We start from the raw sequence: 27,438 nt of genomic DNA, 5'->3' as shown, positions 1-27,438 counted from the left end.
CACACACACGCACGCTGAGTAGTAACACACACAGATAGTACAGCCAGTGTTGTGACCACGGCCACACACAGGACCAGACAGCTTCAGTCACTCCCCTCTCCTCCCCCCTCCTCTCCTCCCCCCCCCTCCCCTCCCCTCCCACCTCTCCTCCCCCCTCCTCTCATCCCCCCTCACCTCGACCTCTGACCTGTTCGCACCAGTAAACCACCCAGCCTGAACGCAGTAGTTTGTCGTTTATTTAAGTCTGTTTATTAAGAATTAATCAAAATGAAAATAAAAGTCTTGTTGCTTACAGAAAGACAATTGTCAACTTTTATTCGATCAACAAACAAGTACTGGAAGGATATCAACACACTCTGAAGGTAGAACAGTTACTGTGTGTCCACATGCCATTAGTCACTGAGATACAGCAGTGATGTTACCGTGGCGAGGAGGGCGACAGCCGTTGCCATGGCAATACCTAGACAAAACAGGTGTGCGAGACAGGAGGTGAGTCAGGTGAGGAGGTATGAACCGATGTGAACCAGATAACACACTGACACACACACAGCGGTGAGCACATACCAGCGTAGTACTGTAAGGAACTCTCTTTCTGGGGGTGGTCAGGGGGCGGGGCCTGTGGGGTCATGGAGGTCGTCTGGGTCATGACATTGTGAAGATCTGCTTCCTCTGGGCTCATAGAGCAGGGCTCTGAAGAACACACACACACTTAAAGGAAGTAACTTTATGATTCATCTACCTGAGCGCCACCAACAGCATGAACGTCCTGTCTTAACTGACCAATCAGTGACCCAGTTACATCTAATCTGACCAATAAGAAATAATGTACTTATTAGACATGGGTGAATGAAAATGGATGCAATCTTTCAGGGAATGTGTATGTGGATCAGCTGTGTGAGTGTCTGTGAGTGTGATTCATTTCTACATACAATGTTGACATTCCTGTGACACTGATTGAACTGATTAAATGCCAGCTGGGCTAGTGTGTGTGTGTGTGAGTCATGGAGGGTGGAGCCTGCGGCTTTGGTACACATGTCTTCATGTCTTCATGTCTTCATGTCTTCATGTCTTCATGTCTTCATTCTGTACTTCCTACAGCTACTCCATACTGGAGCTTTTATGATGTCACACACACACACACAGATGCGATCACACAGCCATACAGCCTAACAAAAGCACACTCAAACACGTATACCCACGCACACACACAGGCGATTGTCACGGTGACCGACCTGATCTGACTTCCTGTGTGACCTCCAAGTCCTCCGGGGGCGTGTCCCAGTCCAGCATCTCTCTGATTCGCTCGCTCACGTCAGCCAATCCCTCGTCGGCGAACATGTAGTCGCACACACACACACCTCCGCACGGCGCCGCAGCAAACACCCTGACAGGAAGTTGCTGCTGGTCTCCAGCTAACCCTGGGGGAGTGTGTGTGTGTGTGTGTGTGTGTGGGGAACACAAACAGTGTTAGCTAGGTGTTCATGTTAGGTGACAGAGCAGTCAACACTGCCCTCTACAGGTCAGGATGACACACTACAGCTCCCAGTCCTGCCAGACACACTAGGTTACCTCGGTCGCCCCCCTCTCTACTCTGTATCTCAGTATCCTGTTCGTACGTTACCTCGGTCGCCCCCCTCTCTACTCTGTATCTCAGTATCCTGTTCATACGTTACCTCGATCGCCCCCCTCTCTACTCTGTATCTCAGTATCCTGTTCATACGTTACCTCGGTCGCCCCCCTCTCTACTCTGTATCTCAGTATCCTGTTCATACGTTACCTCGGTCGCCCCCCTCGCTCATCAGGTGGTCCTCCAGCAGCATCTCCACCCTGGTGGTCACCGTGGCGATGACGTCTCTCTTTATAACCTGGCAGGGACACACAGAGGTGTGTGTGTGTGTGTACCTGTGCAGGGGTGTGTGTGTGTGTGTGTGTGTACCTGTGCAGGGGTGTGTGTGTGTGTGTACCTGTGCAGGGGTGTGTGTGTGTACCTGTGCAGGGGTGTGTGTGTGTGTGTACCTGTGCAGGGGTGTGTGTGTGTGTGTGTGTGTGTACCTGTGCAGCCTGCCTGGCCCTGGGTTTGTTGCTGTGGAGGTAGGCTCTGCAGCTGACCACGCCCCCCAGCCTGGCCACGCCCCCACACGCCTCCACCTGGGCTGGGCCTGGCTCTGGAGGAGGGGCCGCCTGCTCACACACACACACACACACACACAAGTATGAACCAAAGGTAAATGTCACTTAAATACGGTGTCATGTAACCATGGTAACAAGAATGTAGTACCGTTTTGACCAAGATCTGGGCTCTGAAGATCTGCTGGACGGCCTTCATGTTCTTCTTCTACAACACACACACACACATTTACATATTACATATCCAAAGCAGATAAGTATGAGCTGAGGTGAGGTTGCGGTACTGACCTGCCCTCCTCCTCCTCCTCCTCCTCCCAGCTCCGAGTCATCAGACATCAGTCTGCCGTTCAGCAGACACACACCTCGCTCTATCTGCTGAGCCCAGGTCTGGAGCCCTGCCTGACACACACACACACACACACACACACACACACACACACAGGTTGTGGATGCGAGTGTGTGTTTGTGCTTGTGTATGAACGTGTGTGTGTTCCTCAGACCTTCATGCAGCGCTCCACGTCCTCAGGAGAGTGTGTGGTCGCCAGGGGAAACAGCAGGTCCAGATCCACACAACACGTCACCACGGGCCACGACAGACACACGCCTGCCTGGGGCTTCCAATCAGCAGGCTTGGCTGAGCTCTGCAACAACCAATCACAGCCAGTGTGCTCAGGGTCAGTCAGAGGAGAAGAGGAGGAGGTTGAAAGGGTAGGAGAAAAAAAGGAGATATGAGAGGTTGAACTGACCTTTGGGTCTCCTACATCAAACGTTCTACAGACCATTCTGGAGTTAAAGTGTTAAAGAATCTCCCCTAGTGTCGTGACTGACCCCTGACCCATGACCCCTGAGCCTGGAGGAAGCAGACACGTTCTGCACATGCTCTCTGGGGGTTTAGAAACCTGTAGCACTCTGAGCCTCTTCAGTGAAACATGCACTACAAATAACATTCAGTTTGATTATTATATTAGTCATTTCTTCCACTCTACATCCCATTGATTGTTGCCCCCCAGTGCCTACCTCGCTTTGGCCAATCAGAGTGCAGCACTGAAGGATACTTCCTAGTTGTGGAGCAGATGTGAAGTGTGACTCTGTCAGTGACATCATCCTCTGACAGGCTCCACAGACGACAGCGAGAGATGAGCTTGTCCACCGCAAACACCAGCTACACACATGGACAGACACACGTGCACAGTTGAACATGTGTATTTGCCTGTATGTGTATGTGTGTGTGTGTGTGTGTGTGTGTATTTGCCTGTATGTGTATGTGTGTGTGTGTGTGTGTGTGTGTGTGTATTTGCCTGTATGTGTATGTGTGTGTGTGTGTGTGTGTGTGTATTTGCCTGTATGTGTATGTGTGTGTGTGTGTGTGTGTATTTGCCTGTATGTGTGTGTGTGTGTGTGTTTACCCGTCTGAGCGTGTTCTGCGCCTCCTTAACCACCTCAGGGGGGGTGAGGAGGAACACTCCCACTACAGAGAGGCCCCCCGGCAACATCCTGGAGACCTGGACACACTTCCTGGTTACCTCCAGCTCTGAGGTCACACACATCCTCCTGACATCAGGTGCATTCGACTTCATGCAGCGCCGGTGTCGCCTGCAGCCGCCTGCAGCCCGGCTGACTTGAAGCAGCCAATGGCATTCTCAGCTTCACGGCAGCCGGCTGCAGCCGACTGTCGGTGCTGCATGAAGTCGAACGCGCCTATCATCCCAGTATGACATCATCCCAGTATGCCAGTATGACATCATCCCAGTATGCCTGTATGACATCATCCCATCCTCACCTGACGAGCGTGCTCTGACACCCAGTCCACATCCGTCTCATGGTCCAATGACGTTCCAGCTGCTGTGGCGCTGGACGCTTGGCCCCGCCCCTCTCCGGTCTGGTCCCTGGGAGGGGTCCGGGCTGCCAGTACCACGTAGTCCCTCTGGGGGGCGCTCTGTCGGCACACAGGGACCAGGCCTGAGTGACGCTCAGGTGTGTAGGCATAAAGACAGCTCACTCGTCCAACAGCCAGATTCTGATAGATGGACTAGCGGTGGTGCTCTGGTAGCTGAGACTGACTGATTGGACACACACACACGTTGTTGTTACCTGTCCGATCAGCAGTCCGGTCACGCTGGTCGCTCCTGCAGCTGTGAGGTTGAACAGGTACTTTTGCACAATCTCCTCCACAATGTAGCTACGCCCCATCTTCAGCTGCCTGCACCCACACAGGGGGAAAACCTTCAATCACAGGAACAGTAACGGGAAGGGAACATTAGCACACCTGTGACAGGGAGAGACGGTACAATACAGTGGGCCACGAGAAGATAAGTTACTGCACCGCAGAGGTAACATACGTTAAGCGTCTCAATCACATATATAAAGTTTCAGGGTAAAAAATAAGTAGTCTGATGGATAACTATTGGCGTTTTAAAACCCTGCCATTTCACAAAGCACTGATTTTAACAGTAACCGCTGTTCCACATGCATGCAATATACTTGAGTGGTGCAGCTGTTTCTGGGAGCTAGCCAGCCACAACTGACACATCAACCAATACAGAAAACTTTACCGACAGTTGGCTAACGGGCTATCGGATAAGGGATGGCTAGCCGTAGACACAGCGTTTTCAACAAAAGCAAATATTTACAACTTAACACGCGTTGAAACCATTGACAAATACGTTTCAAGTCCCAGTAAGGGTTGTTGTACCTGCTGGATTGGTGAGTAGCACTTCGATTTTGATTACGTCGTCTAGGCTTACGTCGTCTAGGCTGTGTCACCTGCGCAAGACTTCGCGATATTACAAACGAGATCAGCGATGACGGTCGCATACCGATGACGACAGTACTTCAGTCGTAGAGTTTTAATGTATTTTTTTAGATCACAGTTCAAATCTAGCCGCTGCTGATAGTTATCTTTCTGATATTCACTGTTGTTTTGAGGGAATCTGGGGAGATGGCGGCCGTCCTGCTTCGGGTTTTGGAACGGCCAGAGTTGAATAAAATCCCGAAGGCGGCTCAGAACAAGCTAGAGAAGTTCCTTACCGACGTGCAGAATGAAAACGACTCGCTCAAGATCCAGCATGAGCGGTTCAAGGCGGACTGTGGTAAATAAGCACACTGCAGGACTGTGGTTGTAGCCTGCTAACTAGCGAGGAAGCTAGCTGTGTCAATTATTAGGATTACCTGCCTGTGTGTGTTTAATATGTAAGAGTCATACACAAGTCACGCGGCAGTAGAAAGCTCCTTTATTAGCTCTCGCTAGCGTCATTAAGTGTAAGGTAGCTCTTGCCAAGTTAGCGCCATTGAGTGTAAGCTAGCTCTTGCTAAGTTAGTGTCATTGAGTGTTATTATCTTTTGATAATCGATCAATTTAGTTGGACAACTCCAGCTAACTACCATGCCACCAGTGGAGGGAAGGACAGCGATAATATTTAGCGTGCTTTATCATGTTCACAACTGAAAGAAACGCTGAAATGACCCAGCCTTCCTAGACCACTCTGTAACCTGCGTCTCCGTGTCTACAGAGCAGCAGTACTTCGACGTTGAGAAGCGGTTGGCGGAGAGTCTGGAGCAGATTGTGGCTCACACGCGGGACGTCCAGACCCTCAAGGAGCAGAACCGAATACTCAGTAAGTCCGCTAGCTAGCCGTCAGCTTTATTTTGTGTGTAGCGTTATGTGAGCTGTGTATGTCGGAGTGTTTTGCACAATGTCGGAGTATTAAGGCCAGATTTCGGTGTCTTTGCGAGTTTTAAGTGTGTGTGTCTGCAGGTGAGGAGCTTAGCAGTTTGAAAGGTGTTGATGTGGAACCGGTCGAGGAGAAACCAGCGGTGCAGGTGAGACCCTCTACCGTCTGTATCTATCTCTCTCTCTCTCGCGCGCGTGCTGTGTCTCTTGCTTGCTCTCTCTGTGTGTCTAACACGTTCTGCGTGTCCTAGACCAGGGCCAGTCTAACGTGTGTGTGTGTGTGTGTGTGTTTCAGACCAAGGCCAGGTATGAGATTGAGGCAGAGAGGAGGGAGTTGGCTCGTCTGCTGGAGAAGAAGAGTCAGGAGGTGGAGAACCTTTCTGGTGAGTCCTGACGTGTGTGTGTGTGTCTGTGTGAGACCTTAGGGGTGTGTGTGTACATGTTAATGTATTTGTCAGATCCACCTTCTTAATGTACACTTTCAGGGCTGCAGGTAACTGTGTGTGTGTGTGTTCTCTCCAGAGGATGTGAAGCGTCTGAATGACAAGCTGCAGGAGACCAACTCAGCCAAGGTGGAGCTTCAGCTCAGACTGGATGAGATCCAGTCTGCTGAGGTCTCCATCCAGGTGAGCAGGCACACACACCCAGCAAACACACTCCAAACACAGGCACACACACACACACCCAGCAAACACACTCCAAACACAGGCACGCATCCCTCTCACACGTGTGTGTGTGTGTGTGTGTGCAGCACCGGGAGAAGCGTGTGGAGCAGGAGAAGGAGCTGCTGCAGACTCAGAGCTCCTGGCTGAGCTCCGAGCTGCAGAACAAGACCGAGCAGCTGCTGGCCGTCTCCAGGGAGACCGGGGGACAGCTGCTGGAGCTACGCTGCAGCCTGGAGACCAGCCAGAAGCAGGTAACCCTCCCAGCCAATCACTGCTGCTCCCTGGTGTGGGACGGGTTCATCAATATCTTTTAATATTGAATACATAATGCATTCTATGATGCATTATAATCCTGTGATGTATTAATGTAACAGAAACTTTCATTCAAAGTGAGCTCTTGATCTGCTGTCAGATGCTCTAACCACTAAGCTGTGCTCCAGGTGACCAGGCTGGAGGGGGAGGTGTCGAGCCTGAAGCAGAGCAGTGAGGCCCATCAGAAGAGAGCTGAAGACCTACTCACCAAACTCAAGGAGGTTCGAACACAACATCACCCTACACCAGACCCAGTCTCTGCAACGCTGCTGTTGGAAACTCAATCCGTCTCTTGCTCCTCCTCCCTCTCTCTCCCCCTTCCTCTCTCCCCCTCCCTCCCTCATCTCTCCCCCCCTCCATCTCTCCTCCAGTCTAAGGATCAGCAGAGTGTGATGGAGGAGAAGTTTAATAATGAGCTCAACTCCCACATCAAGCTCTCCAACCTCTACAAGGTCAGTCTGTGTGTGTGTGTATATCTGTGTGTGTATGTATGTATGTGTGTGTGTGTATCTGTGTGTGTAATACCCGTGTGTGTGTCCTGCAGGGAGCAGCGTCAGACTCTGAGAAGAAGAACGAGGAGCTGGGCAGAGCTGTGGAGGAGCTAAGCACACTGCTGAAGCAGTCAGGAGACGGTGAGACCAGCTGCTGGCTCAGAGAGTCGCTGGCTCAGAGAGCCGCTGGCTCAGAGAGCAAAGATTTGCTTACTCAAAGATTCACTCGGTCACAGAGTCAATCAGTTATGGAGTCAGATAGTTTGTTGTCATGAAGTGTTGTTGTTGCGTTTGGCTGATTGCATTGTCATGGTTACCGCTGACAGCCAATAAGGTGCTGGAGAAGAAGCTGTCGGAGGTAGAGGGGCTGAAGGAAAAGAGGGAGGCGGAGCTTCAGGAGGAGATCAGGAAGATGGAGATGGAGGTGGAGAACGCCAACATCAGAGCTTCAGACAAGAGCAGGAGTAAGAGACACACACACACACACTCATACATGACAACCTGTGACGAGCGCAGGAGTTAGTGTGTGTGTGTGTGTTTGTTAATGTGTGTGTGTGTGTGTAGATGTGCCGTCCCTGACTGAGGAGGAGCTAGACTCCATGTGTCCTACGGCTGCAGCCGTAGCCAAGATCGTCAAACCTGGCATGAAGTTCATGGAGGTGAGCTCAGCAGGCTGGGACTGTTCTAGAAGCTCTGGAGAATACTTCTGGAATGAAGGGGTTTAGTTTTAGAGTGTAAAAATGAAGAAAAAAAACATTATTTTTTGGCGTGTTACTGACCACACCTCTGTCCCCCCCCCCCCCAGCTGTATAATGCGTTTGTGGCGGCGCAGGACCAGCTGCAGCAGGAGCAGCAGGAGAGCAGGCGGGTGAGCCGCGTGCTGGACGACATCGTCCTGGAAGTGGAGTCTAAAGCGCCCGTGCTGCGACGCCAGCGGGAGGAGTACGAGAACATGAGGATCTCCATGAGTGCCCTCTGCACCAAGCTGGAGCAGGCCAGAGGGGTGAGGAGGAGGGGAGGGAGGAGGGAGAAGGCCATAGGGGTGAGGAGGAGGGGAGGGAGGAGGGAGAAGGCCAGAGGGGTGAGGAGGAGGGGAGGGAGGAGGGAGAAGGCCATAGGGGTGAGGAGGAGGGGAGGGAAGAGGGAGCAGGCCAGAGGGGTGAGGAGGAGGGAGGGAGGCAGGCCAGAGGGGTGAGGAGGAGGAGGGGAGGGAGGCAGGCCAGAGGGGTGAGGAGGAGGGGAGGGAGGGAGGGAGGAGGGAGCAGGCCAGAGGGGTGAGGAGGAGGGAGGGAGGCAGGCCAGAAGGGTGAGGAGGAGGGGAGGGAGGGAGGAGGGAGCAGGCCAGAGGGGTGAGGAGGAGGGAGGGAGGCAGGCCAGAGGGGTGAGGAGGAGGGGAGGGAGGGAGGAGGGAGCAGGCCACAGGGGTGAGGAGGAGGGAGCAGGCCAGAGGGGTGAGGAGGCCAGAGGGGTGAGGAGGAGGGGTGGGAGGCAGGAGGCCAGAGGGGTGAGGAGGAGGAGGGGTGAGGAGGAGGGGAGGGAGGCAGGAGGCCAGAGGGGTGAGAAGGGGAGCAAGGAGTGTGTACAGAGGATGGGAGGAGGGGGGGGAGCAAGAGAATGAGGAGAGAAGAGGATGTGAATCTGACAGCCGTGTTTGTGTGTGTGCAGGAGATCCACCAGCTGCAGAAGGAGAGGGAGGAGGCCAGGCAGCGTTGCTCCACCCTGGAGAGAGAGCACCAGAGGACCCGGGGGCAGCTGGAGGACACCTGTCAGCAGGTAGCACATCTAACCCCCCTAACCTTAAATCAAATGCACCCTAACATTATACAGCATTTACTATGGTTGAGGGTTTGTTACTGACTGATCTTCTTTTGTGTCTATATATTTTCTCTCTCCTTCTCTGTCTGTCTGTTTCTCTCCCTCTCCACCCCCCTCCCAGGTGCGTGTTCTCCTTGTGGAGCTGGAGGAATCCCGCGGCAACCAGGTTGTCAGGGACGACGGCAGCTCGGCGGCCATCACCAGCAGCTCTGAGGTCATCAGCCCGCGCCGATCCGGAGTGATCAGCCCGCGCCTGCTGGAGTTCCGCAGCGTGGAGGAGCTGCAGCAGCAGAACCAGAGCATTCTGGGAAGGCTGAGGGAGCTGGAGGAGCAGAGAGACGGAGAGATGACCCTCGCCACCTCCAAACGGTAACAACATGCTAGCAGTCACACCTCCTCACAGTATTAACATGCTAGCAGTTACACCTCCACACAGTAGCAACATGCTAGCAGTCACACCTCCACACAGTATTAACATGCTAGCAGTTACACCTCCACACAGTAGCAACATGCTAGCAGTCACACCTCCACACAGTAGCAACATGCTAGCAGTTACACCTCCACACAGTAGCAACATGCTAGCAGTCACACCTCCACACAGTATTAACATGCTAGCAGTCACACCTCCACACAGTAGCAACATGCTAACGCCTGTGTGTGTGTGTGTGTGTGTGTAGCGTGGAGGAGCTGCAGAGCTCCCTCCAGCAGGCCCAGGAGGAGGTGCAGCGCCTGCAGGAGCAGAGCAGTCAGCAGAAGCAGCTGGCCGACTCCTCCACCCGCCAGAGGGACATGTACCGCATCCTTCTGTCCCAGACCACTGGCCTCAGCCTGCCCCAACTAGGCCCCGCCACTGCAGAGGCCCCGCCCCCTACCGGCCCCGCCCCGGGACGCCCCACTGGCCCCGCCCCTGCCACTCGCTCCACCCCCGCCAGAGCAGCCGCTGCGGAGGCAGCACAGACTACACAAGCTAAAGCTGCCCTGAAGCAGGTCTGCAACACACACACACACACACAGGCTAAAGCTGCCCTGAAGCAGGTCTGCAATACACACACACACACACACACACACACACACACAGGCTAAAGCTGCCCTGAAGCAGGTATGCAACACTCACACACACACACACACAGTCTAAAGCTGCCCTGAAGCAGGTCTGCTACACACACACACCTTCACACACACGTGGGGTAAATAACCGTCCCTCCCCGCAGCTGAACGATGCGTTCACCACCTACAAGAAGGAGAAGGCTGAGAACGACCGCATGCTGAGCGAGGCTAACGACCGCCTCCAGCAGCAGCTGGTGCAGCTGCGCTCCCAGAAGGCCAAGCTCTCCTCCCAGCTGGAGTTTAACTCCAAACGGTAACTAGCTTGCTAGCTAACTGGAGATGAGCAGTAACAAGTACATTGTTTTTTTGTTGTTGAAAAAAACCAAAGGGTGAATTATTATTTAATTTTTTACAAAAGTATAAAAAAAGGTCTGCATCATTGATGAGAACTCTACTCTATAGTACACTCTCTCTCTCTCTCTCTCTCTCTCAATATTGTTAATGATGTACACAATTACTAGCCTGACGTTGTCATACTCATAATTCTAGTCAGAATATGAGTCTGATAACTCTCCGTTGGGCTGTGACTTTGGGGCGTGTTTCAACCAAACTCGTAAAACAAATGCCTCTTCGCTCAATTGGATAGACCTACAACCAATCAGAGCAACGTAATATGTTGTTTGTTGAAAACAAATTCAACCCAAGCGCTCTTTCGTGACGTTGTTGATTACGTTACTGTTGATCATCTGTCCATCATCGTATAAAGCCCGCCCTGGCAATTTCATTGGTCCGCCCAGATCCTGGTTTTATATAGTTTGTTCGAGACCCCCAGACCCAACTTCCCGACCAAATTTTATTTTGTGGGCGGGGCGAAGTTGGGCTGGCAGTCAAGCTACCCAATTACACAAACACAATGTTTTTGAAAGTAAAAAAAAAAAAAGTTAAAATAACATTTCTACAGGTTAAAACAATATTTTCAAAAAGAAGGTGAAAAAATATTTGAAAAGACATTTCAAATTGTTTTTTCAAAAGGTAAAAAAAAAAAAAACAAGTTTACAAACTAATGTTTCTAAAGGTTGAAACATTTTGAAAAAAAATTACAAAAAGATTCTTACAAAAATCATTGAGTACTTGATGAGGACTCTCCCTTCCTCTACTCGTGTGTGTGTGTGCGCGCGTGCGCGTGTGTGTCAGGTATGAGATGCTGCAGGAGACCGTGAGCGCCTACCGCAGGCAGATGGCAGCGCTGCAGGAGCAGAGCCACAAGATGGCTGCCACCGAGCAGAGCCACGAGCAGATCATACACACCCTCACACAGGACCTCCGTGCTGCCAATGAGAAGCTGACACTGGCTGAGGTGAGGAGGGCAGGGGAGAGAAGCTGGCACTGGCTGAGGTGAGGAGGGGAGGGCAGGGGAGGGGAGAGAGAGGGCCGGGGAGAGAGAGGGCCGGGGAGAGAGAGGGCCGGGGAGAGAGAGGGCCGGGGAGAGAGAGGGCCGGGGAGAGAGAGGGCCGGGGAGAGAGGGCCGGGGAGAGAGAGGGCCGGGGAGAGAGAGGGCCGGGGAGAGAGAGGGCCGGGGAGAGAGAGGGCCGGGGAGAGAGAGGGCCGGGGAGAGAGAGGGCCGGGGAGAGAGAGGGCCGGGGAGAGAGAGGGCTGGGGAGATGGACAGCATGAATGAGTTTGGTGCCAGATCCGTCCCCCCCTCCCCCAGGTGCGTGTGGAGAGCCTGCAGAAGGAGAAGAGCCTGCTGAGGCAGGCAGAGGGCCGTCTGGTCCAGGAGAAGGAGGCCATGCTGGCAGAGCAGCGCAACCAGAACCTGCTGCTCACCAACCTCAAGTCCATACAGGTACACACACACACTATGCCACACACACACACACCATGCTATGCACTACACCACAAGTTGATAAAGGTACACATTCTGCGTTAAACATACTCACAGACATTCACATAGTTGCGCTAACCCCAATTTTGTGTGTGTGTGTGTGTATATATATATATGTGTGTGTGTGTGTGTATATACGTGTGTGTAGCTGACCATGGAGCGTGCAGACGCAGAGTCTTGCCACCGGCTGCACAGCCAGATCCAGCGTCTGGAGACGGAGCTGAGCCTGCTGAAGACCAAGCTGGACCAGGAGCTGGAGCAGAGACACGCCCTGGGGCGGAGCCATGATGTAGGGACACACACACACACCCTGGGGGCGGAGCCATGATGCAGGAACACACACACACACCCTGGGGGCGGAGCCATGATGTAGGGGGACACACACACACCCTGGGGGCGGAGCCATGATGTAGGGGGACACACACACACTGTTTTTGTGGATTATTTGGCACACTCTCCCCCTGCCCCCCTAGGCCCAGCTTATGGAGGCTAAGAAGCAGTTAGAGACCCAGAATGCACTGCACCAGAAGACCAAGGACCTGCTGAAGACCACAGAACAGCAGGTCTCCGCCCTCAAGCTGCAGCTCAGCCAATCAGAGGCCTCCGCCCAGACCCCCGCCCCGGGCCAGGGCAGGGGGGCCGGCAGAGCGCCCGTCAGAGGTGAGGAGATGAACTGCGGGGAGGGGGGGAGGTATATATAGAGAGGGACAGAGAAATATGGGGTATCAAAGTTGGGTTTCATTTAATTTGCGCTCTCTTACCCTACCCCTGTCCTTGCATAACTGTGTGTGTGTGTGTGTGTGTGTGTGCAGCTCCAGGTCCAGCAACCCAGCCCCCAGTAGGGCAGCAGACTGTGGCCCAGGTCCAGACTAAGGTAGGAGGACTAGTCTGGTGGTTTAATCAAGTAGTCATCAATGTTGCAAACCTTTTTTTCGAAAACTTGTTTTAAAAAATATTTCTTCAACATTTCAAAACTTTTTTTCCCCCCCCAAAATTCTACTTTTTTTTCAAAGCCTAAGATATATATTTTTTGAAAAGACATTTATTTAAAAACCTTTTAGTTAGACTGGCTGGTGACCCCTGATTGGTTGTTTGAGGATTGGCCCCTGATTGGCTGACTGCATCTCTACCCTCTCCCTGGTTGGCTGCAGGTGCGGCAGCTGGAGCGGGAGGTGGAGGAGGTGCGTGGGCGCCTGCGGCAGGAGGAGGAGCAGAGCGGGGAGCTGAAGGAACGTTTGCAGAACGCCACCACCAACGTGGAACAATACCGCAGCCTGGTGCTCTCCCTGGAGGAGAACCTCAACACGGAGAAGCAGGTGGGCCAGGAGAGACACACTTCCTGTGGAACCTGATGGCTGGGACTGGAGATGGAGAGATGTGGGCTGGCAGCAATCTCTGTTTCTCTGCTCCACTTGTCATACCTCTATCTTTTCCTCTCTCTCCTCCTCATCTCTCTCTTCCCTTCCCCCCCTCTTCATCTCTGTCTTGTGTCCTTTCCTCTCAACTCATCCCTCCTCTTCATCTCTGTCTTGTGTCCTTTCCTCTCAACTCATCCCCCCTCTTCATCTCTGTCTTGTGTCCTTTCCTCTCAACTCATCCCTCCTCTTCATCTCTGTCTTGTGTCCTTTCCTCTCAACTCATCCCTCCTCTTCATCTCTGTCTTGTGTCCTTTCCTCTCAACTCATCCCTCCTCTTCATCTCTGTCTTGTGTCCTTTCCTCTCAACTCATCCCTCCTCTTCATCTCTGTCTTGTGTCCTTTCCTCTCAACTCATCCCTCCTCTTCATCTCTGTCTTGTGTCCTTTCCTCTCAACTCATCCCTCCTCTTCAGGCTCGTATCCCAGTCGAGACTCGTCTGAAGGAGGCACAGGAAGTGACACGCCAGCTGGAGAGGAAGCTCCTGGAGGCGGAGAAGGAGAAACAGGAAGTGGAGGAGGAGAAGAGGAAGGCTGTGGGGAACGTGGAGAAGGAGGTAGAACAGGAGGACGAGAGGAGAGGAGGCTAACATGTTTTCTTTCTGGTGTTCAGAGAGCTGGTTTGTGATGAATCTCTCCCCCAGGTGTCGGAGCTGACACGGAGGGTGAAGACCATGCAGGCTGACCTGCAGGGGGCGCTGGAGAGGGCGTCTGCTGCCGTCATCCAGGAACAGAAGGCTACTCAGGACAGCGTGCAGCAGGTAACACACACCCTACTGATACTACACACCCTGCTGATACTACACACACCATGCCACACACCCTACTGATACTACACACACACCATGCTACACACACACACACCCTACTGATACTACACACACACCATGCTACACACACACACACCCTACTGATACTACACACCCTGCTGATACTACACACACACACACACCCTACTGATGCTACACACACACCATGCTACACACACACACACCCTACTGATACTACACACCCCACTGATACTACACACCCTACTGATGCTACACACACACCATGCTACACACACACACACACACACACTACTGATACTACACACACCCTGCTACACACACACACCAGGCTACATACACACACACCCACCCTACTGATACTACACACCCTACTGATACTACACACACCATGCTACACACACACCCCCTGCTCCACTCATGACTCCCCCTCCCCCCAGGCGCGCCTGGCGTCCGAGGCCCAGAGTAAGTATGAGCGGGAGCTGATGCTGCATGCGTCTGACGTGGAGGCACTGCAGGCGGCCAAGCGGCACAGCCAGCAGGGGGCAGCAGAGCGCCGGCAGCTGGAGGACAGAGCACAGAAGGCCTCAGCTCAGCTGCAGGAGGGACGCAACGCCTGGATGCTGCAGGAGAAGAAGATCAAGGTGGGGGAGGGGAGGAGGGGGGGGGGAACTCAGCAGAAGCCTAGGAACAGGTTTATTTGAATCAGTCATAGAAGCGTCTGCTAAATGTTAAACCTATGACCTGCCTGGCCCCTCCCCCTGCAGGAGGATCTGTCCAATCAGGAGCGGCGAGTGCAGGAGCTGCAGAAGCAGAACAGCCTCCTGCACCAGCAGCTGGAGGAGCTGGGAGCCAAGATGTCCGCCACCGTCAAGCAGTCGCAGGCCGAGCATGGAGCCAGCCACGCCGGCCTTTCTCTGTCCCCCTCTGAGGAGGGGAAGAGCCTGCAGCAGGTGCTGGACATCCTCAGGTGAGAGGAACACCTGTCTCCCCCTGACCACCCGGCTGGCACAGGGAAACCGAGACACACACATACGCGTGTGTGGTTCTACGTGAGTGTGTGATGCCTTGCGTGTGTGTGTGTGTCAGGTTTGTGCGCAGGCAGCAGGAGATTGCGGAGGCGAGGGTGGAGGTGGCGGAGGGGGAGGCCTTGCGCTTCAGGCAGCAGCTGGAGATGCAGCACACAAACACAAAGGAGCTGCAGGACAGCCTCAACACTGAGAGGCTCAAGATGCAGGTGAGGACACACACTCTCATAGACACACTCTCATACACACACACACACACACACACTCTGCAGTACCTGAACCTGTGGGTGTCCAGGCCACAGCAAAGACCCTGGCCCAGCAGGATGAGAAGATGAGGAGGATGGAGAGCGTCAACGTCCTGGCCGACACCAACAAGATGCTGAAGCAGGAGCGAGAGAGACTGGAGCAGGAGCTGCAGCAGACACAGGCCAAGGTAGCACAACTACCAGCTACCAACTAGCTAACCAGGCAGGCCAAGATAGCACAACTACCAACTAGCTAACCAGGCAGGCCAAGATAGCACACCTACCAACTAGCTAACCAGGCAGGCCAAGATAGCACACCTACCAACTAGCTAACCAGGCAGGCCAAGATAGCACACCTACCAACTAGCTAACCAGGCAGGCCAAGATAGCACACCTACCAACTAGCTAACCAGGCAGGCCAAGATAGCACACCTACCAACTAGCTAACCAGGCAGGCCAAGATAGCACACCTACCAACTAGCTAACCAGGCAGGCCAAGATAGCACACCTACCAACTAGCTAACCAGGCAGGCCAAGATAGCACACCTACCAACTAGCTAACCAGGCAGGCCAAGATAGCACACCTACCAACTAGCTAACCAGGCAGGCCAAGATAGCACACCTACCAACTAGCTAACCAGGCAGGCCAAGATAGCACACCTACCAACTAGCTAACCAGGCAGGCCAAGATAGCACACCTACCAACTAGCTAACCAGGCAGGCCAAGATAGCACACCTACCAACTAGCTAACCAGGCAGGCCAAGATAGCACACCTACCAACTAGCTAACCAGGCAGGCCAAGATAGCACACCTACCAACTAGCTAACCAGGCAGGCCAAGATAGCACACCTACCAACTAGCTAACCAGGCAGGCCAAGGTAGCACAACTACCAGCTGCTAAACCAACCTGCTACCTAGCTAACCAGGCAGCTAACTAACTAGCTGCATAGCCGGGCCCCACCTTGATAGGAAAACAAACCTGTGTGTGTGTGTGTGTGTGTCAGGTGCGTAAGCTGGAGGCTGACATCAGTCCCATCCAGAAGTCCAACTCTGACCTGAGTGAGAAGATCAGAATGCTGCTGGCCGAGAAGAAGCTTCAGGACGACGACCTCAAACACTGGAAGACCCGCTCACAGGTGTGTCTGTGTGAGTCTGTAACCCGTCTGTTTGATTGGCTGTGTGTGTGTGTGTGTGTGTGTGTGTGTGTAACCGTATGCATTGTCTTCAGCAACTGCTGAGCCAGCAGAAGGACAGTGACCAGGAAGAAAACAGGAAGTTGAGCTCAGAGCGAGAGGCCCAGCTGAAGCGCATCCAGCAGCTCTCTGAGGAGACGGCCCGCCTCAAGGCAGAGCTCGCCAGGTAGGAGCCAGAATGGATGCCCAGTTTCACTTCAGCTGATGTCTCACCAGGGAACAGCAGTGCAACTGGAGCTCCTTTAGAGCCAATATGGACGCCCGGATGTATAATTTTAACCAGCAAAACCCTACACTTCTGGTCCTTGATGTACTTCTTAAAAGAACCACTTCAGCTAAATGTATAAAATGTATTCTAGTGTGACGATGGTTGTTGTTGTGGTCCAGGTCTGCTGCTGCGGTGACCACGGGCCAGGCCCAGGCTCAGGCCCTGAGGGACAGTGTGGCCAAGCTGACCTCGGAGAGAGACGCACTGAAGAAAGACCTGCAGGCCAGGACCAACGACATCATGGAGAAGAACAAGACCATCACACAGGTCAAAAAGATCGGCCGGAGATACAAGACCCAGTATGATGAGCTCAAGGTCCTACACGATAAGGTGTGTTTGTGTTTGATATGATGAGCTCAAGGTCCTACACGATACGGTGTGTGTTTGAGAGAGATAGTAGAACCTGCCTGCTAGTGTGTGTATTCATTGAGTTTGTGCAGAGATGGATGAACAGACAGATGCAGACAGGACGATGGAGAAACAAGTCGAGTGTTTCTGTCTCAAAGTGAAACAAGTCGAGTGTTTCTGTCTCACAGTGAAACAAGTCGAGTGTTTCTGTCTCCCAGTAAAACAAGTCGAGTGTTTCTGTCTCAAAGTGAAACAAGTCGAGTGTTTCTGTCTCACAGTGAAACAAGTCGAGTGTTTCTGTCTCCCAGTGAAACAAGTCGAGTGTTTCTGTCTCCCAGTGAAACAAGTCGAGTGTTTCTGTCAGCCAGTGAAACAAGTCGAGTGTTTCTGTCTCCCAGTGAAACAAGTCGAGTGTTTCTGTCTCAAAGTGAAACAAGTCGTGTTTCTATCTCCCAGGTGCTGGAGGAGAAGGCCGCCCGGCCGGCCCCGAGCAAGGACTCCGAGGAGGAGGAGAAGAAGGAGAAGGAGGCCCAGCAGGAGCTGAGCAGGGCCAAGGAGGAGGCGCAAGCAGCCAAGGAGGAGGCGCAGCAGAAAGGGGAGCAGCTCCAGCAAGCACAGAAGGAGGCGCAACAGAGCAAGGAGCAGCTGCAGAGTGCCCAGAAGGAGGCGCAACAGAAAGGGGAGCAGCTCCAGAGTGCCCAGAAGGAGGCGCAGCAGAAATCCGAACATCTCCTGCAGGCCCAGAAGGAGGCGCAGCAGAGCAAGGAGCAGCTCCAGAGTGCCCAGAAGGAGGCGCAGCAGAAAGGGGAGCTGGCTCTGCAGGCCGAGAAGGAGGCGCAGCAAAGCAAGGAGCAGCTGCAGGCCCTGCAGAAGGAGAACAAGACCACCAGAGACCAGCTGCAGCAAATCAAGGTACCGCCAGCACCCTACGTAAATATCAGACTGAGATACTTTTACATTTAGTCATTTAGCAGATGCTCTTATCCAGAGCGATTTACAGTAAGTACAGGGACATTCCCCCGAAGCTAGTAGGGTGAAGTGCCATGCCCAAGGACACAACATAATTTGGTACAACAGGGAATCAAACTGGCAACCTTCAGATTACTAGCCCGATTCCCTAACCACACCTGACTGAGATATTAGGGTTTGTTCCCGAAATTGGTTTAACTAGGTCCCAGTCCTAATCTGAGTCATAGTACCTGTTGTAATCCTGGCTCTAATCCCAGTCCTAATCTGAGTCATAGTACCTGTTGTAATCCTGGCTCTAATCCCAGTCCTAATCTGAGTCATAGTACCTGTTGTAATCCTGGCTCTAATCCCAGTCCTAATCTGAGTCATAGTACCTGTTGTAATCCCGGCTCTAATCCCAGTCCTAATTCGAGTCCATATCCCTGTCCTAATCCCAGGACCAGGTCCAGCAAAGCAAGGAGCAGCACCAGCAGAGCCAGGTCTCCTCAGCCCAGGAAGTCTCTGCCCTCAATGCGTCTCTCAGCCAATCACAGGCCAAGATTGCTGATCTTGAGGGACAGCTGGACAGTCTGCAGAAGGTAGAGATGCTTACACACACACACCAAAGTAACAAAGTTCAAAGTAACACACACTGTAATACACTTTCACACCATGCACAAATTCACAAAGATTCACAACATCCGGTCTCTCCATCTCCTCTCTCCCTCCTCCTCCCCGCCTCTCCTTCCCCCTTCAGTCCGTTACCGAGAGAGAAGCTGAGGTCCGTCAGCTACAAGAACGACTGAATCAGGCTAACCAGGTTAACCAGCAAGCTAACCCGGCTAGCCAGCCTCCCCAAGCCAGTGAGGAGGTGCTGGAGGAGCTGACTCGGCTGAGGCAGGAGGTGAGGGAGAGGAGCAGTCAGCAGGAGGAACTGAGGCAACAGCTGGCTGACAAGGAGGACAAGACCAAGAAGGTGTTCATCGGAGCCAAGCAGAAGATCAACCAGCTCAACAGTGAGGGACACACGCATGCACTCACACTCTCACACATGCACACACACAGTGTGGACTGAATTCCCCCCTGAAGTCCCCACAAGGGTAGACAAAACTGTGTGTGTGTGTAGGCGCCAACGAGCAGCTGGTGAAGGAGAAGGAAGAGCTGAAGGCTGTGAAGGAGGAGCTGGAGGTCAGGATGAACGCTCTCAAGTCGCAGTACGAGGGGCGCCTGCAGAGACAGGAACGAGACCTCAGAGAGCTGCGAGAACACACACACCCTCACGTGCTGGGAGAGCCGAGGGAGGAGCCTCAGGAGCAGGTGCTGTCCATCACATGACCACACAAAGGAAACAACACCTGTGTTTACCCTCTGGCTTTGTTACGATTTCTTGTTTTGGTTCTCTATTAAACACTGGGTTTCTCTTTGTCCTATCACACTTGCATTTCTACACTCTCTCACCCTCCCTCTCTCTCACCCTCTCTCTCTCTCACCCTCTCTCTCTCTCACCCTCCCTCTCACCCTCCCTTTCTCCCTCCCTCCCTTTCACCCTCCCTCCCTCCCTGTGCAGGTACAGGACCAGCAGAGAGCCTTGGAGCAGAGGCATGTCTCTCTGAAGACCCCAGCTAGCGACCGGGGAAGGTAGGCCCTAGTACACTACATGTACTGTTCGAGAAAGTACTTCGAGGAGGAAAATATGGGATTGCAACCTTTTCTTCTCATCCTCTCTTTTTTTCTGTCTTTTGTTCTCTGCTTCTCCCTCGCTCGCTCGCTGACCCTCCCTCCTCGTCATTCCCCTTCCTCTCTCACGCCCACCGTTCTCTCTCCTCCCCTCTCTCTCCCTCAGCTCCTGCTCATCAGACCCGCCCACAGCCAACATCAGACCCACCTCAGTAGGGGGAGGGGCCCAAGCTAAGCCTGCCCCCTCCCCTGGCAACAAGCCCACCCCCCGGGCCAGCATCCGGCCCATGGTCACTCCGGCAACCATCTCTATGCCGACCCCTACTGCAACGGTGATGCCGACCACGCAGGCTGAGAGTCAAGAGGGTGAGATGAGGGTTATTATGGGATGGGAGGGACATGAGTTATACTGGTTTTGGACTCTTTTGGAAGCTTTATGACTGTGTGTGTGTCTGTCTATCTATCTTTGTGTGTCTGTCTGTGTGTGTGTGTGTGTGTCTGTCTCTGTGTCTGTCTCTGTGTCTGTCTCTGTGTCTGTCTGTCTCTGTCTGTGTGTGTGTGTGTGTGTAGTGTTCGGCAGTGCCAGCAGCTCTGTGCGTTCCACCAGTCCCAGTGTCCAGACCTCACAACAGACAATCAGCTTGCTCGCTCAGAGCCAGGCCACGGCATTCGTCCAGCCCACCCAACAACAGACCAATCAGGACACAGCTGCTGGAAGTGAGGCGGGGCCTAGCAGCCAGGTGGAAAGGCCGTCTACATCATCCGCTGTGATTAGTCCAGGAGGAGGAGGGGCGGGGCCTAAGCGTACCAGGGAGGTGGGGCCTGAGAGCTCAGACACACCCCCAGATGATCCTGACCAACCACCATCCACCAAGAAAATACGCATCATACAGAGAATGGGCCTGGAGGTACACAGACACACACACAGACACACACACAGACACACACACAGACACACACACAGACACACACACACACACAGACGGGGTTAGTCACACAGATTGTATATTGCATACTTTTTTTTGTGTATTAGGATGTTTATTACTATTATTTTATCTTCATTTTGATTTTATTCTATTTTATTTGCGCTTCTCATAGATTACATCTCTGTTCTTAGTAATTGTATGTTATGTTATGTTATGCGAGGTTGCTTGCGTTGTCTTGTCCCAAGAATGTCAGTGCCCAGTCTGACCTTGTGTTCTGTGCACCTGACAATAAAACTTGAAACTGAAAGATGAATACCGTACAACATACCCACGTGTGTGTGTGTGTGTGTGTGTTGCAGGAGGACATTGAGGAGGGGTCAGATGGAGAGATGGAGGGGCCTGCAGACCACAGCTCTCCAGACCACAGCCAGGTACTGAGACTGGGCGTTTCTAACTCTGTGTGTGTGTTTCTAACCCTGTGTGTGTTTCTAACCCTGTGTGTGTTTCTAACCCTGTGTGTGTTTCTAACCCTGTGTGTGTGTGTTTCTAACTCTGTGTGTGGGTTTCTAACCCTGTGTGTGTGTTTCTAACCCTGTGTGTGTTTCTAACCCTGTGTGTGTTTCTAACCCTGTGTGTGTTTCTAATCCTGTGTGTGTTTCTAACCCTGTGTGTGTTTCTAACCCTGTGTGTGTGTTTCTAACCCTGTGTGTGTTTCTAACCCTGTGTGTGTGTTTCTAACCCTGTGTGTGTTTCTAACCCTGTGTGTGTTTCTAACCCTGTGTGTGTTTCTAACCCTGTGTGTGTGTTTCTAACCCTGTGTGTGTGTTTCTAACCCTGTGTGTGTGTTTCTAACCCTGTGTGTGTTTCTAACCCTGTGTGCGTGTCTTTCTAACCCTGTGTGTGTTTCTAACCCTGTGTGCGTGTCTTTCTAACCCTGTGTGTGTGTCTTTCTAACCCTGTGTGTGTTTCTAACCCTGTGTGCGTGTCTTTCTAACCCTGTGTGTGTTTCTAACCCTGTGTGTGTTTCTAACCCTGTGTGTGTGTTTCTAACCCTGTGTGTTTCTAACCCTGTGTGTGTGTGTTTCTAACCCTGTGTGTGTGTTTCTAACCCTGTGTGTGTTTCTAACCCTGTGTGTGTGCTGTAGGAGCTGCCTGAGGAGGGCTTCCCAGTGCTGGAAGAGGAAGATGAAGAGGGGGGTGTTTCCCAGTCTGTCCCCTGTGACCATGTGACCCACCAGGGAGGGGCGGAGGAACCACAACATGATGTCATCGTCATCGACACGGACAGCGAGAGTCGCGAGGAGGAGGATGGGGAGGATGCAGAGAGGGTGAGGAGGGGGAGGATGCAGAGAGGGGGAGGATGCAGAGAGGGGGAGGAGGGGGAGGATGCAGAGAGGGTGAGGAGGGGGAGGATGCAGAGAGGGGGAGGAGGGGGAGGATGCAGAGAGGGTGAGGAGGGGGAGGATGCAGAGAGGGGGAGGAGGGGGAGGATGCAGAGAGGGTGAGGAGGGGGAGGATGCAGAGAGGGGGAGGAGGGGGAGGATGCAGAGAGGGGGAGGAGGGGGAGGATGCAGAGAGGGTGAGGAGGGGGAGGATGCAGAGAGGGGGAGGAGGGGGAGGATGCAGAGAGGGTGAGGAGGGGGAGGATGCAGAGAGGGGGAGGAGGGGGAGGATGCAGAGAGGGGGAGGAGGGGGAGGATGCAGAGAGGGGGAGGATGCAGAGAGGGGGAGGATGCAGAGAGGGGGAGGAGGGGGAGGATGCAGAGAGGGGGAGGATGCAGAGAGGGGGAGGATGCAGAGAGGGGGAGGAGGGGGAGGATGCAGAGAGGGGGAGGATGCAGAGAGGGGGAGGATGCAGAGAGGGGGAGGATGCAGAGAGGGGGAGGAGGGGGAGGATGCAGAGAGGGTGAGGAGGGGGAGGATGCAGAGAGGGGGAGGAGGGGGAGGATGCAGAGAGGGTGAGAAGGGGGAGGATGCAGAGAGGGTGAGAAGGGGGAGGATGCAGAGAGGGTGAGGAGGGGGAGGATGCAGAGAGGGTGAGGAGGGGGAGGATGCAGAGAGGGTGAGGAGGGGGAGGATGCAGAGAGGGGGAGGAGGGAGAGGATGCAGAGAGGGTGAGAAGGGGGAGCTAGCGAAACCTTCCGGAAACTGCATTTTCATGGTTACTGCAGGAGGACCTAAGAGAATCTATAAACTCTATAAATATACTTTACCTGTCAATATGGTATTAGCAGTCAAGTGTGATCTTTTAGCTGGTGATATATCTGTGTAGGCACACACACATCAGAGATTCTACTTGAAGCTAAAGTGTGTGTGTGTGTCCCAGTATGAGGAAGAGGATGGAGAGGAGGTGGATGGAGGAGTGGAGGAGGAGGGAGAGGTGGGAGGAGAGGAGAGCACTCAGGGGAGTGGAGAGACGTACGGAGGAGAGGAGGAGGAGGAGGAGGCGGGGCCAGACATGTCTGAGGACAACGAGGAGAGCCTGGGAGCCTCTGACTCCGCCCACAGACAGGCCGACGCCCACAGCGGTGAGGGCTCCCTGGTTGCCGTGGAAACGGTCGTACACACACACAGGCACACACGCGTGAAACACAGCCTGTTTGTGTAGGATAAGTTTTAAGGTTTGTTGGTTTTATATGTGAATCTGAAACTAATGATGTATGTCTCTTGTGTGTGTGTGTGTGTGTGTGTGTGTGTGTGTGTGTGTGTGTGTTCAGGAGATGGCAGCAGCACATCTGGTTCCCTCCCACCAGCCGACCCTCCCAGACCCTCTCAGCTGCACCCCCCCACTCCCTCCCTAGAGCCCCGCCTCCCCCCTCACCTCCCCCAGTCCCCCCGCCGGCCCCCCCTGCCCCCTCGACTCTACATCCACCCCCCTGCCGAGCTGGGCCCCCCACACACTCAGGTAACACACACACACACTCAGGTAACACACACACACACACACACACACACACACACTCAGGTAACACACACACACACTCAGGTAACACACACACACACACACTCAGGTAACACACACACACACACACTCAGGTAACACACACACACACACTCAGGTAACACACACACACACACTCAGGTAACACACACACACACACACTCAGGTAACACACACACACACTCAGGTAACACACACACACTCAGGTAACACACACATCTGTAGAGAGAAGTGTTTTTATTGTTGGTAATGTTGTTGTTGTTGTTGTACAGAGGCAGCAGGCGGCGTCTCGACGCCAGTCAGTGGGACGAGGTCCCCAGCTCACCCCTGGGATAGGCAGCATGGTGAGATCTGGGGGAGGGAGACCCTGGGGGAGGGAGAAGTGTGACTGGGAGTCAGAATCTGTGCATTCTCACAACATTGACCACCACATGATGTATTCCCCTCCTCCCCCTCCTCCTCCTCCTCAGCAACACTTCTTTGATGATGATGACAGGATGGTTCCCAGCACCCCCACCCTGGTGGTGCCACATCGCACCGACGGCTTCGCTGAGGCCATACAGTAAGCACACACACCTTCCTCATACTCTTCTTGATAATATACTGTGAGGACCTGGATGAGGAGGATGTGTGTGTGTGTGTGTGTGTGTGTGTGTAGTTCCCCCCAGGTAGCAGGGGTCCCCAGGTTCAGGTTTGGCCCTCCTGATGACATCATGCAGCAGGCTAGCTCCTCCCACTCTGACCTGGGACAGCTGGCCTCCCAAGGAGGTAATGTTCACCTGCACACACACTCCTATACACACATACACACTCCTGTACACACACACTCCTATACACACACACACACTCCTGTACAGAGAGTAGGAGAACAGAGAAGCCTAAATCAGATTAGAGTCCACATCAATAATGCTCTTTTTTTAGATTATTTGTAAAAAATAAAACATTGTTCAACCTTTCGAAACCTTTTTCCAATTATTTGAAATTTATTTTCAAAACTTTTTTTAGAGAATCGTAAAAAAAAGATCTGCCTTTTGAACTTTTAGGATTATTTTTTTTCAAGCTTTCCAAAATTTTTGAAAACTTTTTTTTTTTTAAGTACTGATACCAATCTTAAGTACAGTGACTAAGTATTTGTAATTTGTTACTTCCCGTGTGTGTGTGCGTGTGTGTGTGCAGGGCTGGGCATGTACGAGAGTCCTCTCTTCCTGGCAGCTCATGATGAGGAGGCAGGTGGGCGGAGCGTCCCGACCACGCCCCTCCAGGTGGCCGCCCCAGGTAACCCTCCAGCCCCTCAGGCGCTGGCCACGCCTCCTCCTGCTTCACCGTCTCCCTGCTCTCTGGCCACGCCTCCTCCTGCTTCACCGTCTCCCTGCTCTCTGGCCACACCTCCTCCAGCTTCACCCTCTCCCTGCCCTCTGGCCACGCCTCCTCCTGCTTCACTGTCTCCCTGCTCTCTGGCCACGCCTCCTCCTGCTTCACCGTCTCCCTGCTCTCTGGCCACGCCTCCTCCTGCTTCACCATCTCCCTGCTCTCTGGCCACGCCTCCTCCTGCTTCACCGTCTCCCTGCCCTCTGGCCACGCCTCCTCCTGCTTCACCGTCTCCCTGCTCTCTGGCCACGCCTCCTCCTGCTTCACCGTCTCCCTGCTCTCTGGCCACGCCTCCTCCTGCTTCACCGTCTCCCTGCTCTCTGGCCACGCCTCCTCCTGCTTCACCATCTCCCTGCCCTCTGGCCACGCCTTCTCCTGCTTCACCATCTCCCTGCCCTCTGGCCACGCCTCCTCCTGCTTCACCGTCTCCCTGCCCTCTGGCCACGCCTCCTCCTGCTTCACCGTCTCCCTGCCCTCTGGCAGCCAGTCATGTTCAGTGTTTCCTCTCCTCCCCCAGTTACCGTGTTTACAGAGTCGCAGCCCTCTGACACATCCGACATGGCCTCCCAGTCCGTTCCCATGGTAACCACCTCCACCGGGGGCCTGGTAGGGCCGGGAGATGACGGAGATGATGGAGAGGTCTTCATGGAGGGAGAGAGTGAAGGGTGAGGAGAGGGGAGGGAGATGATGGAGAGGTCTTCATGGAGGGAGAGAGTGAAGGGTGAGGGGAGGAGAGGGGAGGAGGGAGAGAGTGAAGGGTGAGGAGAGTGGAAGGGGGGAGGAGAGGGGAGGGGGGAGGGAGGGAGAGGGGAGGGTGAGGAGAGGGGAGGAGGGAGAGAGTGAAGGGTGAGGAGAGGGGAGGAGGAGGGAGAGAGTGAAGGGTGAGGAGAGGGAGGGGAGGAGGAGGGAGAGAGTGAATGGTGAAGAGGGAGGAGGGGAGGAGGAGGGAGGGAGTGAATGGTGAGGAGGGAGGAGGGGAGGAGGAGGGAGGGAATGGTGAGGAGGGAGGAGGGGAGGAGGAGGGAGGGAGTGAATGGTGAGGAGGGGGGGTTAGAGGGAAAAGAGACAGAGAAAGGGGAGTGAAAGTCATTGAAGAGATGTCCTAACTTAGTGTGTGTGCAGTACCAGTGGGGAGGCCTCCTTGGAGAGCCAGGGAGATCTGGACTCTGCTGCCCAGCCTGATGATGCCAGTCAGCCCTCCACCAGCCAGGAGCCTGGTCAGTACACACACTCTCTCTCTCTCTCTCTCTCTCTCTCTGTCTCTCTCTCTCTCTCTCTCTCTCTCTCTCTCTCTCTGTCTCTCTCTGTCTCTCTCTCTCTCTCTCTCTCTCTCTCTCTCTCTCTCTGTCTCTCTCTCTGTCTCTCTGTCTCTCTGTCTCTCTCTGTCTCTCTCTCTCTGTCTCTCTCTCTGTCTCTGTCTCTCTCTCTCTCATACACACACACACTCTCTGTTGACGGTGTGTGTTTTCTGTCTCCAGACACCAGCAGTGGGTCCCAGCCGCGGTTGTCAGGGCGACCTCTGACCCAGCTGCCCCCCAGACAGGGAGGCAGGGGAGGCCGCACCCTCATACGCAGAGGTACACACACAGTACACACACAGTACACACACACACACACAGTACACACACACACACACGCAGTACACACACACACATGCAGTACACACACAGTACACACACACACACGCAGTACACACACATACACACAGTACACATGCAGTACACACACACACATGCAGTACACACACACACATGCAGTACACACACACACACGCAGTACACACACATACACGCAGTACACACACATACACACAGTACACACAGTACACAGAGACCCAGGTAGTATAGAAGCATGTTTATTAGGATGAGAACACAAGAGCATGCTTGTAAAGCAGATACACAGTAGAATGAGTGTTATGTTAGCATGTTAGCATGTTGTGCATGAACATCAGCTGAACACAGAGGACTACAGCTTGCTGAGTAAATCATGACCATGACACCCTCCTCTCCTCCCTCCAGGTGGAGGGTTTGCACGAGCAGGGAGAGGCCCCTTCGGGCGAGGGAACCTCCGCTAGTGATGTCATCATTCTGTGCCCCCACCTTCTAGAATATGGAAGAACAACAATATTTGTTCTGTGGCTTTTCTATCCCGCTAATAATAATAATAAGTTGTTTCAAAAATCGAGAAATTGTAGTTGTTTTTGTATTCAGTTTGTGGAGTAATCGTTTAGTTGTTTTTGTTTTGCTAATAAACTTTGAGAGAGGTCATGGTCATTCCTGCT

General features: G+C 53.4%; 2 protein-coding genes across 5 annotated transcripts; one reads left to right on the top strand and one right to left on the bottom strand.

Moving 5' to 3' along the window:
• Positions 1 to 282: 282 nt before the first annotated feature.
• Positions 283 to 4,907, bottom strand: odr4 (odr-4 GPCR localization factor homolog). Of its 3 annotated transcripts, none has more exons than XM_084706807.1 (14): positions 4,820 to 4,907; positions 4,219 to 4,350; positions 3,908 to 4,063; positions 3,534 to 3,629; positions 3,183 to 3,289; positions 2,874 to 2,910; positions 2,628 to 2,768; positions 2,416 to 2,526; positions 2,279 to 2,335; positions 2,053 to 2,181; positions 1,778 to 1,865; positions 1,233 to 1,418; positions 565 to 690; positions 283 to 460 (listed from the first exon to the last, which is right to left on the bottom strand). In XM_084706807.1, exons 2-14 carry the CDS (start codon positions 4,315 to 4,317, stop codon positions 393 to 395), a joined length of 1,401 nt encoding a protein of 466 aa, XP_084562933.1. In that variant the 5' UTR covers positions 4,318 to 4,350; positions 4,820 to 4,907; the 3' UTR covers positions 283 to 392. The 3 variants fall into 3 exon arrangements, with proteins under 3 accessions (XP_084562933.1, XP_084562934.1, XP_084562932.1); XM_084706808.1 differs by having other exon boundaries at positions 4,219 to 4,393; positions 4,820 to 4,895; XM_084706806.1 differs by having other exon boundaries at positions 4,219 to 4,327; positions 4,820 to 4,836.
• Positions 4,908 to 4,948: 41 nt separating this feature from the next.
• Positions 4,949 to 27,430, top strand: LOC146272105 (nucleoprotein TPR-like). Of its 2 annotated transcripts, none has more exons than XM_084706803.1 (50): positions 4,949 to 5,216; positions 5,637 to 5,741; positions 5,882 to 5,946; positions 6,093 to 6,180; positions 6,320 to 6,423; positions 6,549 to 6,713; positions 6,903 to 6,995; positions 7,146 to 7,226; positions 7,319 to 7,406; positions 7,592 to 7,729; positions 7,830 to 7,924; positions 8,071 to 8,268; positions 8,931 to 9,038; positions 9,202 to 9,449; positions 9,758 to 10,067; positions 10,292 to 10,440; positions 11,322 to 11,484; positions 11,839 to 11,973; positions 12,161 to 12,301; positions 12,486 to 12,672; positions 12,825 to 12,886; positions 13,164 to 13,328; positions 13,843 to 13,983; positions 14,071 to 14,187; positions 14,655 to 14,858; positions 14,982 to 15,184; positions 15,304 to 15,451; positions 15,538 to 15,675; positions 16,493 to 16,624; positions 16,717 to 16,847; positions 17,069 to 17,279; positions 17,754 to 18,209; positions 18,704 to 18,844; positions 19,003 to 19,261; positions 19,372 to 19,562; positions 19,813 to 19,883; positions 20,089 to 20,288; positions 20,493 to 20,830; positions 21,208 to 21,279; positions 21,994 to 22,176; positions 23,175 to 23,376; positions 23,566 to 23,753; positions 24,062 to 24,133; positions 24,260 to 24,351; positions 24,448 to 24,557; positions 24,966 to 25,064; positions 25,675 to 25,822; positions 26,280 to 26,374; positions 26,636 to 26,734; positions 27,176 to 27,430. In XM_084706803.1, the coding sequence occupies exons 1-50, from the start codon at positions 5,066 to 5,068 to the stop codon at positions 27,229 to 27,231; spliced, it is 7,536 nt and encodes a 2,511-aa protein (XP_084562929.1). In that variant the 5' UTR covers positions 4,949 to 5,065; the 3' UTR covers positions 27,232 to 27,430. The 2 variants fall into 2 exon arrangements, with proteins under 2 accessions (XP_084562929.1, XP_084562930.1); XM_084706804.1 differs by having other exon boundaries at positions 5,146 to 5,216; positions 5,642 to 5,741.
• Positions 27,431 to 27,438: the final 8 nt, after the last annotated feature.

This window comes from Hypomesus nipponensis, chromosome 10 (assembly GCF_054491055.1).
Source record: "Hypomesus nipponensis isolate SF chromosome 10, ASM5449105v1, whole genome shotgun sequence".
NCBI lineage: Eukaryota > Metazoa > Chordata > Actinopteri > Osmeriformes > Osmeridae > Hypomesus > Hypomesus nipponensis.
Note: the sequence above shows the minus strand (reverse complement) of the source record. Positions and strands in the feature narration are given on the sequence as shown.

Excerpts from the sequence above, each read along its gene's own strand:
- odr4 (XM_084706807.1), bottom strand. The coding sequence starts at position 4,317 with ATGGGGCGTAGCTACATTGTGGAGGAGATTGTGCAAAAGTACCTGTTC. Across the intron at positions 4,064-4,218 it reads CCGGACTGCTGATCGGACAG|AGCGCCCCCCAGAGGGACTA; the intron begins GTAACAACAACG and ends GTGTGCCGACAG. Across the intron at positions 3,630-3,907 it reads TGTCAGAGCACGCTCGTCAG|GTCTCCAGGATGTTGCCGGG; the intron begins GTGAGGATGGGA and ends AAGTGTGTCCAG.
- LOC146272105 (XM_084706803.1), top strand. The coding sequence starts at position 5,066 with ATGGCGGCCGTCCTGCTTCGGGTTTTGGAACGGCCAGAGTTGAATAAA. Across the intron at positions 7,407-7,591 it reads GCTGAAGCAGTCAGGAGACG|CCAATAAGGTGCTGGAGAAG; the intron begins GTGAGACCAGCT and ends TACCGCTGACAG. Across the intron at positions 15,185-15,303 it reads CAGGTGCTGGACATCCTCAG|GTTTGTGCGCAGGCAGCAGG; the intron begins GTGAGAGGAACA and ends TGTGTGTGTCAG.